General features: G+C 28.5%; 2 protein-coding genes across 2 annotated transcripts in view; one reads left to right on the top strand and one right to left on the bottom strand.

Moving 5' to 3' along the window:
• The first annotated feature begins 1235 nt into the window (after positions 1-1235).
• LOC105625564 (putative leucine-rich repeat-containing protein DDB_G0290503) lies at positions 1236-4350 on the top strand. The gene is made up of 3 exons (XM_012206890.1): positions 1236-1378; positions 2165-2222; positions 3082-4350. Exons 1-3 carry the CDS (start codon positions 1236-1238, stop codon positions 4348-4350), a joined length of 1470 nt encoding a protein of 489 aa, XP_012062280.1.
• A 4416-nt stretch (positions 4351-8766) lies between these two features.
• The window catches only part of LOC105625533, a 29592-nt gene continuing 25616 nt past the window's right edge, over positions 8767-12742 (bottom strand). The window contains exon 5 of the mRNA XM_012206878.1: positions 8767-9234. Within this exon, the coding sequence (XP_012062268.1) occupies positions 8767-9234 (468 nt within the window). The remainder of the gene's footprint in view (positions 9235-12742) is intronic.

Genomic DNA, 12742 nt, shown 5'->3' with positions numbered 1-12742 from the left:
GTATATATATATATATATATATATATATATATATATACGATCAGTCGCTTCTAGTTTGCAGGTCAGAAGTTTAATTCTTTTTTCTAACTTGTAGCTATATATATATATTACCACAAGAAAACTTGTGATATTTATACATGGTCACGTTCCGTAAAGTGCATGATCGATGCACATAATATATAATATTGTATATATCATATTTTATTCTTATTTTATTCTTATCGAATATTAAACAAGGATAAAAGATCTGTTTTTTTTATTCCTGCACTATACAACTTTCTTGTTCTCTCTTTCACCAATTAATATCAAACACATATCTATATTTCACTTTAAATTCTAATGATTTAATAATACATTTTGCGCAATATGCAGAAAGCCAACATACATATATATTTACATATATAACGTAAATATCTATACATATATAAATTTTTAAAAAATATAAACATTCGCTCTGAACTCTGACATAATTCGAGTTTGCGCAAACATTTTTGTTACGAATAAATAGAAAATCAAATCTCACTTTCTCAATTTTGTTTCGTTCATAATTTTTTTAGTTTCGATTCGATATAACCTAAAAAAAAATCCTACGAAGTACTTAGGAGAGACCTCGTCGAGCCGCATTTCGGCCATGTTGTGAAATTTTTTTTGAAAGCATCTATAGGAAGTGGCCGGCGCGGCAGCGCGTTTGCGCCTGCGTACGTGTTCACATCCATCGTGTGGATCTCAGCCTCAGCGGATCATGTCTGCGGTCGACGGTTATATGACGTCCTGCGTAGTACGTACGTCCGCTTGAACTCGACGGAGCCGTTCGTGCACGAGATACCGGCATCCGCATTCGTACGGCGAGGTCTACGTCGCGAGTAATCGGCCGCGACGAGAGTAAGAAAGGGCGACTATTAATATTTGTGAGCGAAGCGGTGAGGAGAGGCGGTGAGGCAGCTAGCGAGCCTTGCTATAGAAGAAGGAAAGAGAAAGAGAGAGCGTGTGTGGATGTGTGTGTGTGTGTGGTATGAGAGAGAGAAAGAGAGAGAGAAAAAGAGAAAAGGAGTGTAAGTGAACGATAGTAAGAGCAAGATTAATTTCTCGTACACCAAGTAGAGAACCTCACGCTGGCTTGTTGCGTTTTCACGCAAGATCAAGTAAGATCATATAAAACAAACAAAAAAAAAAGAAGGGCGTGAAGTTTAATTGGGCGCGACTAATAGGCACGCCGCTAAATCGCTGTCGTGGTCATGGGTAAGACGCCAAAGAAGGCGGCCCCTGGGGGCGATGAGAGGAATTTGTACGTTCGGAGGCTTAAGGCAACGACCGCGCCGTCGAGAGCTTCTGAATCTAGCTTGCCTGAGAGACAGCGCGAGTACGAGAATTCGAACAGGTTTGTAGAAACAATCAGCAACAGCGAATTGCAAGTTCCACCAGAGTTTCTCAGTCGTGAGATGTACGCTTGTCTCTTTTTTTTTTAAAGTCTGCCTGATCAACTCTCTCCAGGTCTACCTGGAATAGAGTTGCGGATTGTAAATTATTTGCGTACTGGTATTTGATGCAACACTTGGAACTTGTTAGTTGCTTGCCGCTGTTTACAGGGTATCGGAGCTTTGTTTAATGTTTGTTAAAGAATTGAGAGATTATATCGATATCATAATCGTCCTTAAATATATCTTCATGATATTTTGTATCGCATAAACTTTACAGAATTTCGAAACAAAGTATGAATTTTGCTGGTAATCTAGAACTTTAACTTTAAAAATTTAAGTTATTTTAAGACATTTTGAAACGAAATAGATTGAACAATATTTTAGGTTTATTTTATAGAGAGAACATTATAATGCTGATATTATATTTGTCGTAGGAGAAAGTATTTCAAGCCTATCGATTAGCTGCAAGAAAAAGAAGTTGTCGGATATCTCTATCCTATAACCAATCAATAAACTTAAAGTCTTTGTTGTATGACAAATGTAATACCAATCTAACGATGCATGTGAGAAAAGACAGATATTTCGTTCTTAGATAGACATGAGAAACTTTGGTTTATCTTTTTTAAATTAGTACTTACATACTTTTAAATTAGTTCCTCTCATCACCTCCAGCATTTCTTGCTCAAAGGCCATTTGTAATATGGCTTATCTCTTCATTGATTGTGAATATCTTATTTTTATTTTAGGCTAAAACTGGCTGGAATACAGAAAAGAGTACTACCTGGATCAGGGAAGAATTTTAAGGTACTTCAAATTTCTCTTCATTTTTTTCCTTATTTATGATTTTGAAATTATTATACTTTCAAACGATATATAATATAATTATTTTGTATATATAATATAATTATTTTGACTATAATATATAGATATATAATTCTTTTTAGAAATTATGTTATAGTCATAATTATTGAATTATATTATGTTAAAGTATTATAATTTATCTGTTTGAACACTATTAAGTATAGCTAAAAAAAACAACAGAATTTATTAAGAATATTAAACTTACTATTAAGATAATGTTATCTTCTAGTATAGATTAGGTATGAGCTTATCAGTATGAATTCATAGTAATATTTTGTGATATGATAATATAATTCAATTATTTAATATAATTATTATTGCTTATAGATTCTTTTGTTGATTAAATATTTTATAAAGAATATTTTTTATATTATCTAATAACAATCTTGCATTTATATTTCTTTATGTTTCATAATTTATATAAAGAAGCGACAAATAATGAGCGAGAGACAAATAATAAAATTAATTGATAAGTATAATTTTATATAATATGAAAATATTTTATATACATTAAATTAATTTACTAATATTTATTTATAGTAAAATATTAAATGGAAACAATTTCATCTTTATTTGATAAATGAGTCAAATTTTGACTTGTATGTATTTTTTAAATATAATTGTATAAAAAATGTGCATAATATATAAATCATAATTAAATATGCAATTTATATAATAAATGTAAATTGATGAAAATATACGATGTAACTCATATTAATGATAAGTCTGTGACTTTAAATTATTAATTTCGTTAGATTTTTTTTGCATTAGGTCTGCAATGTGGAAATAATGTATGTTATAGAGCAAACTTCGTCCTCCAACAAAAATTGAACATCAAACAAAGCAACACAAAATACTATTAAAAAATCCAGAAGTAAAAAGTATAGACATGCAGCCAGGATCGGAAGAAGCTGAAGTCAAATTGAATGTTTCAATTCAAAAAGAAAATGTTACAAAAGAAAACGGTAACAACAAAGCTGTTGAAATTGAGAAATCTACTATGAACAAAGAACATATTGATCATACCTACGAAAAGATTTCAAGCGAGCTTCAAACTACGAAAACTATCCAGGAAGTACTTGTTATGGATAATAAAACTATTCCCCAAGAAAAAGAAATTTTAGGAGATGTTGATACTGAAACCAAAGAAGAACAAGAAGCAAATGACATTAAATTGATATACGAAGCGGAACCAATTTCTTTAAGCAATGGAAAAGAAATATTAGATAAAGAACTAAAGGATAATGGACAGGGAGAAAAATTACTTCCAGCATCAGAGGAAATGAAGAATGATATAAATGAGAAAGAAGAGACGCAAAGCGAAACTCCAACCAATAATGAAAGTTGCTCGGTCGACATTGTTGAATCTACTACATCAGAATTATCCGAAACGTCAGAATCTATTATTCAGAGCGACATACAGAAGGATAAAGAAAGTATTAATGACACTATAAATGATCCATCATTTATTTCTTATGATTCATCTATAATGTTAAAAGATGTAAAAATTAGACTCAATGATTGTTTGAAAGATAATTCGAAGCTCTATGACGTAAGCAATACGGAAGATATACCAAATCAACTGTCAAAAGATCAGTCATTTGGAAGGACGCTGAGAAACATCTCGGGAAGACATTCCATCGGTCGAATGCGACATGTTACTTTGCGTGAAAACAGGATATCACCGAATAGTTCTCTTTTCGTGAATACCTCTACTATGTCTATGCTACAGGATGAAGGAATAGAATCTAAAGTTTTATCTTATGGTACTGGTTTATTATCCGATACTTTCTCTACAAATGGTAGCCCGTTAGACAGAAAACGTAGAATTGAAACAGGAAATTGGAGTTCGGCGAAAAAGCAAAAAATAGATGAAGAAAGTAATAACATTTTCAATACATCTATTAATCTATTGAAAGGTTTACGTATACCTAGTATGCAGGTATCCACACCAAAAGCCACACCTTATAAATTCGAATCCAAGTTAGACATTAGCGGGATAAAAAATGATGACAATAAAATGACGGCTGAACCAATTGAGAGTACAAAGAAATGGTGTGTCATCATGTAAACTATCATGACAGCAAAGGTATTATTATACAGAAAAAAAGTAAAAAAATCATATATATTTTGGGAAAAATACCAAAAATTATATAATCGGAAGAATTTGATTTTATTTTTTAATAGTAGATTGTTTCTCTTCTAATTAATCAATTAAAAATAATTGTATTCTGATTTTGTTATTGTTCTTACAATTTTCTCGAGCACGTATATTTGTTCTATAATTTTCGGAAATATTTTTTCAATATTAGGATATAATATATATATTTTCGATAATTAAATTAGAAGAATTCAATGCTATTCCCACCGTGTAGATTGCTTGTAGTGCAGAATTTTTCGATGTCAATTTTGGGATAAGATTATAGAAGAGAATTAAATTACGTTTTGGCGAAGAGAGAAAGAGAGAGTACAATTTTATCATGACTATTATTAACACTTTTAACATGACTATTTTATGAATAAAGACTTAATTCTATGGAATGTATCAACATTTAATATAAAATAATTAATTAAGTCGCATGTACAGAAATGTAATATGTTGTTTAATTTCAGTACATGTCTCCCAATTTACAAATGATTTATGATTTGTGATTTGTAATTATCTTTATGTCACTTTTTCAGATAGATCATTATAATAGATTTTATTCCGATTATAAATTAAAATAATTCTGTAACGCAAATTATATTAATTATTTAATAGGACGTTTATCTGGAAATAATTTCTCGAATATTATTTTATGCATATTATCTTATAGATATTATCGTTATGAAATTCATATTTCACATATGCACTTATTCATATAATGTAATATTCATATTATGTAATAGAAAGACATATCTCCATGTTTTAGTTCTTAACGAAATACAATATTTAATATTTCTAATTTGTAATTCGTTAAATTTGATAAGGAGGTTAAAAATATGTTATTTTCTATATAAATTGAGTTATCACAAACAAATTTTTGAATATTAATTATAATACACATTAATTACATATCTTTTTTCTAGTTATAGCAAATCGTTATGCTATCGAATAAGTTACAATATTACTATTGCATTTATAATAACAACTTTTTATGATCTACTTTGCTGTAATGAAATATTGTTGACTACTATAAACGATTCATAACGTATACTTATTAAAAATATTCAATAATTACATATTATATATGACTATATATAATTTTTTAAGTGATATGGATATATTCTATATATTTTTAAAGAGAAAATAGTAATTATTCATGTAATTTTTATTCGATAAGAATACTCATTCTTCGAAAATTTTAATATCCATTGAAACTGTAAAAATCAAAGAGTAAGATGTAGGTACGAAACTGTATGTTATTAGTGCAGTGTATCTTAAGAGCAAAATAAGAAATAACGAAGAAAAAACTATATCTTTGGAAAAATCTCATTTCGTATGCGGCTTTATTTGTCAGTTCTAGACCTTTTATACGCTATAGATTTAATACATTCTTATATCATTCATTAAGGATGATATTACGTTGCCTTTATATTAAATTTTTGTTTATATATATATATATATATATATATATATACATAACATATATCTTTAAAAGTATCACTTCGACCTTCCATATAACATAAATGAGAATTAAAAACGATAAAATAAAGACGATAATTCGACCAAAGTAATTTTCTAATGTCAGTCGATTTATTCGTTTAGATCTTCGGAGTTATTAATTGCTAAAATTGTACATTGCGATCTTTATATATTGCAAAAAAAAGTGATTTATATATTGCATTGCGAATTTTTTTATTATTACAAAAATGTAATTTAAATCAATATATATAAATTATTCAGGACTAAACGAATAATCGAATTAAAACATACTTTTATACTTGTTCGATTAGTAGAAGCGTTAGAAGCATACCCAAGATGTACATAGGAACCTCTACGAGATTTATAATAAATTCTTAAAACTATAAGCTTGTTTGTTGATCATTTCACCGAGTAACTCCATAAATTTTCATTTGTGTAACAGGAATAACTCTTGAATTTTAAATATGTTATTGTGTATGCTTTTCTTAATATATTACATCAAATGATGATTGTTATAATTTATATCGTTACATTAATAATTTTTGATATTTCAATATTTTATATTTTTGCAGCATATTTTTTAAAAATATGAACATATGTTATTACAAAATGTAGGACAAATACACAGAAAACTTTTGCCGATGTTATATGAAAAGATAATATATCGAAAATACCGTTCCAGCAATGAAAGCGCAAAAGGATGCAAAAGATATCAATATAAAGTCTCGAGAGATTTAAACGAGTAAAGAAATAATCTCATATCTCCTATTTGCTTTGATCGTATTCCAGAAATATGGCGTTAAATCATCAAAAACGAGGAATGTATTTCTACGTTGGATAGATGACCTAGATAAACTGATATCAAACCAGTTGCAGATTGTTAATCACATTTAATAATTTAAATCTTTAATAGTTGGATGACGTTTATTCGTTTAAAAGCGCATCATTCTTATTTTAAGATCATCTAATTTGACATGTAACATAATAATTTAAAATACAATTGCTAAGAAATTATTGTTTTGTGAAAAAAAATTAAATATAAGGACGTTATTTTTATATAAGGACATGATGAATGTTGAATTAAACAGCTAAAATTATTAGAAATATTAATTTATATCATTGATAATATAAAATATCAAATTGAAAGTATTATTTTCTTCATATATTTATGTGTAGATCGATAAAAATGTAGTAATTATTTGATGATAAAATTATTAATGCGTACGTGAACGAGATTGGAAACAAATTCTTAAAATATATTCTCGTCTCAATTACGTACCTTCATAGTTCCTTTCAGACGAAATTATAGCTAAGTTAAGTAACTGTAGCTGCTTAAATTTGATTCGTCAGAATTTTTATCTTGATATCAATTTTCGTAATTAATATTATTCCTTTCTTTCTCTCCTTAAAGAGGTCCTACAATTATTTCGAGATATGTGTTAATAAATATGATAAATATATTCCGCAAAATATTTTTATTGTTAATGTACATGATTTTAATATAAATGTGTTTCGATTAAAACAAATAGTAGTTTTGTTATAACTATAAAATAGAACTTTTCGATTAAGATATGTCGGTTATATATATATTATGAGTATTAATTTAATGTAAATTTCATACATTGAGCATTAAAATCTCTTAGCTTAGATACAAATAATAATATGTTAATATTTCTTAGCATTATACAATTTAACTGTCAATTTTTCTATTTAATATTATATTCTTATATTTTCTATAATCATATTTTGATTATAACAGATATAAATATGTTTGTGCAATCTGCTCAAGTTTCGAGAGAAGCCTAAAATAAATAATCAAATTACAAATTTTCTCTTCATATAAAATTATTAATCGAAAAGATAAATACTTTTACAGATGCAGTTATCGAAGAAACTTAAGCTGTCTTATAATACATTATAAAAAAATACATTATGTCATTCACGAGAAAATAATAAATATTTAATTAATTTTAATTAATCTCTTATTAAATATGACAAAAATGTACACTTTTTTATTTAGTAATACGAGTATTTAATTTCTTATTTTATTTATTAAATATTATGTAATTGTTTTCCACACATCTTTTTTGAATTAAGTATCATATCGGTTGATACAGTCAATGTCCATCTTATTTCTTCTTTATTTTTTCTTTAATAAAATATAGATAAGACCCGTATAAATAAGAATGTACGATACACCGCAACATCGTGTCATACTATCCTGAATTCTTGATTCTGCGGTCAGTGGAGCTATGAACAACACGCCCGAGATATGATTCTGAAATTGAAGGTCCGATTGCGGCGTCAAGTATCAACGGTGTAGAATGCATATCATAAACGCGAATGAAATTGGAGTATACTGCGGTGCAGCATCCCACGCGGGATTGTCTCTGCTTTTCGTCGCGTACATTCAATTAGCGAGTTCGAGTTCGTATATTTCTCTATTTTTGTTGTCAAATTACAATTGCATTTCTGAAAACTCTGCAGAGAGAGATGTTTATATATTTCGTAAATTGGTAATTGCATATCCAGATTATTCATATAACGTACTATATTTTATAATTATGCGTATTATGTAAATTTTATTGAGACTTTTTTAAAATATCGCATTTCGAGACATAAGTTTTTATGTGACTTATCTAAATGAGTATATAATTATTTTATTATTAATTTACGCTTAATTAAATTGTTAGAAAATTATTAGTTCTGTTTACCTGATAAGTGTGATCAATTCAGTGAACTCCCTGTGTATATTGAAAAAAATTTCATGTATATGAAAAATATTTTCGCATCATGAACATGTTTTTCAAAGACAGTTCTGCATTCGCTTTTATTCCTTTTTTATAGAAAAGTTGCAGTGCTTCAGCAAGTTAGCACGATGGCTCTGTGAAGACAGGGACCTTGACAGCCTTCCCGAAGCCCTGGCCACAAGACTGATCTGATCCTAGTCCCGTGCGGATCCGGAGAAGCATGATGTCTTACTTGCACCTCTCTGCGGAACTCCAAACTTTGCGCTACATCGAGTACCAGCGGCGTGGAACGTGCCAGACACGCCCAAGCCAAAGTGGAGCACGCGGTGGCGTAACTCTTGACCTCAGCGCATCCACGCAGACATGGAAAGTCGTACAGTGTCCTCTCCAACTGACTGACCACCTGCTCAGCGACCTCACGAGAACCGGTCTGTACCCCGGAAATGGCCAACTGCCTTTTAATGCATTCCTCGAGCTCCGGAGAAGCCTCCGCCGTCTGGGCCGTGGTCACGCCGTTCAGGATCTTCAAGGCTTCCAGGCGCCTCGATGTCTGGACCATGCCGGCCAGACGCCACGAGAGCTGTAAAAGGTAAAGACATGACAGTTAAGCCTTTAATTCCGTTCTAAAATATGCATGTCGCGCTATATAAATGTGCGTGTAAATTACGCGCGTCTGTTCGATGAGACGCTGCGAGTTACTTCCGCAGTTGCTTATTAAGACATTCAAGATGAATAGAATGAATAGAATAGAATGAGGAAAGAGTGGCACATTTCGCGTGCGATACTGCGACGCAGTACAATTATCGTGAACGGATGTTAAATAGAGATTAGAATTGAGGGTTTTAGAACACATCCGTTGATTAATGACATTAACATATAATTTAATTTATATATTTCACATCGAGATTGTTTTGATGCAAATAATTGAATAAGTTTCTTGTTTGCGGAAATTTTATGATATCATAATATCAAGTTATCGTAGTAAAATATTTAATTAACATTAGTTTGCGAAAATTATTAAACCTCTATGTTTTATCTGAATTATCTTATTACTTTTATTAGATATCTAAATTTTTGCAGGATTATAACAATTTTTATGCTTTACAATATATTTTAAAACAACAATATTGAAAAATTTTAAATATTTAGCTAATAGCGAATTCGGTTGGACGCATAACTAATGTGCACTAGTGCATATTGAAGCCATTGTACACTGATTTAATCCATGTAAAAGTAAAATGTAAATATTTCGAATTATGAAATACAGATTTCACTTAACAGCACAATAAAATATATTGAGAATTTTGAGAAATCCATAGTTTAATCCATTTTTTTATATTTACATTAAATATACATATTTTTATACGACGTCAATTTGTGACGGCTTTAATGTGCAACAGTGCGCACCGAATGGATTCAATCGAATTCGCTGTAAGATTTGAGTTTTTATTCCAAGATTGTTAATGCGTTATGATGGTCGCAGTAAAAAGCTTGGTCAGTGCACACTGAAAAAAAGAATTTAGTTATAGCTATCAAATGTTGAGTGAAATAATTTCAATCAAATGTTCAGGTAACATAATCAAACATAATTTTACTTTTAAAAATATTTAGTAAGTATTATTAAATGGTATTACCAATGGTAATACTAAAATTTGTAAAAAAGGTAAAATTGTGATTGTAATTATGTATTATCTGAATATTTGGTTGAAATAATTTCATTCCAACATTTGTTGATTATTATAATCAGATTCTTTTTTTTCAGTGCGTTTTTAATATAATTTCAGATATTAAATAATAATTTTTCTTTAATTTTTTTGTTATTGTAAAAATTATACTAGTCTGAAAATTAATATTGTGTGTGCGTGCGTGCGTGCGTGCGTGTGTGCGTGCGTGTGTGTATGCGTGTGTGTATGTGTGAAATATTAAACATATTTATACTCAAATCGTTCGGACGTGATAGAATATAAAAATTGTTGTTAACATATTTTATCATTTCTGTATTTATTAAGGTATATGTCAACTGTAATATTGCAACTGTAATTTACGAAATTGCAATAGCATTAAAAATCGCTGCTACAAGCTTTAATTAGATTGCAGTTTTAATTAGGTTACTTTAATTAGATGACATGAGAGCATGTTTCTTATACGTTTTTCTGGTTGTCGCATAATTATAATTGGAATTTCGCAGAATCACATGACATGATAGAATTTTCTTCGTCGTTTGATTTACAATGCTAATTTATGAGCATTGTTGATAAATTACTACTTTTAACAATGGCTCGTCATGAACGGCTAACTGTTTATTTGATACCGTTATAGACGCAAATGGTTATGATTGCTATATTATAACTTGTGTATTTTTTACTTAAATACTGTTATGAATTTGAAAAGAAAATTGCCAGATTTAATGAATCGGTTACTAACAAGGAAACATTTCCATGTATAAATCTTATAATGCCAAAGCTATAAAGGATTCCATTTATCACGGCAAATATCTCGAAGAAAAAATATGAAATACAGAAAAATGTTTCAAATAAAAGTAGAACGGTTTCGAGGGAGACGTATTTTGATCAAATGATCATATTATTTTTTTCTTGATGGAGACTTCAAAAAGATACGAAAGTCATTTCCACTTTTCTAAATAGAATTATACGATTTTTTTTACATACTTAATATCATTTCTGTAATTGTTCATATAAAAATTAAGTAAAGATATTAAACAACCAATAGTTTATGAAATATTTAATATTTCATGTCAATATGTGCCAAAATAAAATATTTCGTAAACAATTGATTTTTTGATATCTCTATACCTTAATACTTTTAAAATAATTAGAGAAATCATATTATGTGTAAAAAAAATCATATAATTCCATTAAAAAAATGAAGATTCTTCTGACCTTCGTATCTTTTTGGCGCTCTTATTGAGAAAAAAATAATACAAAAATATGTCTGTCTCGAAATCATTCCATTTTTGTTTGAAACGTTTTTCTGTATCTTCTATATTTTTCGAAATATTTGTAGTGATAAATTAAAGTGAAACTGATTACTTCGGTAATCAATAAGTGAAATTCGCCATTTATAAGCTCCACTTTTGCAACATGAGCAAAAAATGTATCAAGTATTCCCGAATTTTTATGTATTGTTATTTTGTCATTTCTTCCTTTTTAGCAAATTGTAATTTTTTTATTATATTAATTCGAAATTTATAAATTGTTAAAAATAATAGAATTAATATATCGAACATGTATTTAAAGATTGCTCTGATATATGTTAAAAATGTACGGTTTATGTCATACATTACCTATTATATTTTCAGTGGCACTAACAATGTATATTAGAACATAGCAGGAATTTCTAATAAAATACTTATAATAAAATAATAAAAAAGAAACAAAAATTGCCACTTAAGAATAAACACAATGTGGTTAACGATATGCAAAGAAATTTTTATTAATATTTAACAAATATGCATACATTTCGATCAATTATTTAGGTTCTTATTGCTCAATGCAATACAAAAATATAATCTATTAATAATACATAAATATACTGAATAACACACAGCAAATGTCTTAATTATGTGTGAAAAGCGCATAACGTCTTGTATTATGATCATCTAATTATTGCAGAAATCAAAGTTGCGAACAAGAAAAAGTCTAAAATAATAAATAATTGTATTTAGTTATAAGTATTTTATTAGAGATTTTTTTATACTTTTTAAGTTTACAACATACAATAATTAAAAAAAATAATTGAGATTTCCTAATTAAAAACTAGTCCAATATACAATAATTTAAAAAAACATTTGAAATTCCCTATAATTAAAAAATTAATTAAATAAAGGAAAATTCATGGGCTAGTGGGAATCGGCGCTCCAATATACACTGACGAAAACTTATAATATATTAGATAAACTATATATTTTTAAACATATTGGAACGCTCTTTAAATACTTGTTTATCATATTGATTCTATCATTTTTTATCGGTTTTAATTTACAATTTCAAAATACTAATATAACCAGAAAAACTACATTTTTGCTAAAAAGCAAAAATTGACAAAATAATATGGCCAATAATGTGTGT

The sequence above is a fragment of the Atta cephalotes genome, assembly GCF_000143395.1.
Source record: "Atta cephalotes unplaced genomic scaffold scaffold00001, whole genome shotgun sequence".
In the NCBI taxonomy this organism is placed as follows: Eukaryota; Metazoa; Arthropoda; class Insecta; order Hymenoptera; family Formicidae; genus Atta; species Atta cephalotes.
Note: the sequence above shows the minus strand (reverse complement) of the source record. Positions and strands in the feature narration are given on the sequence as shown.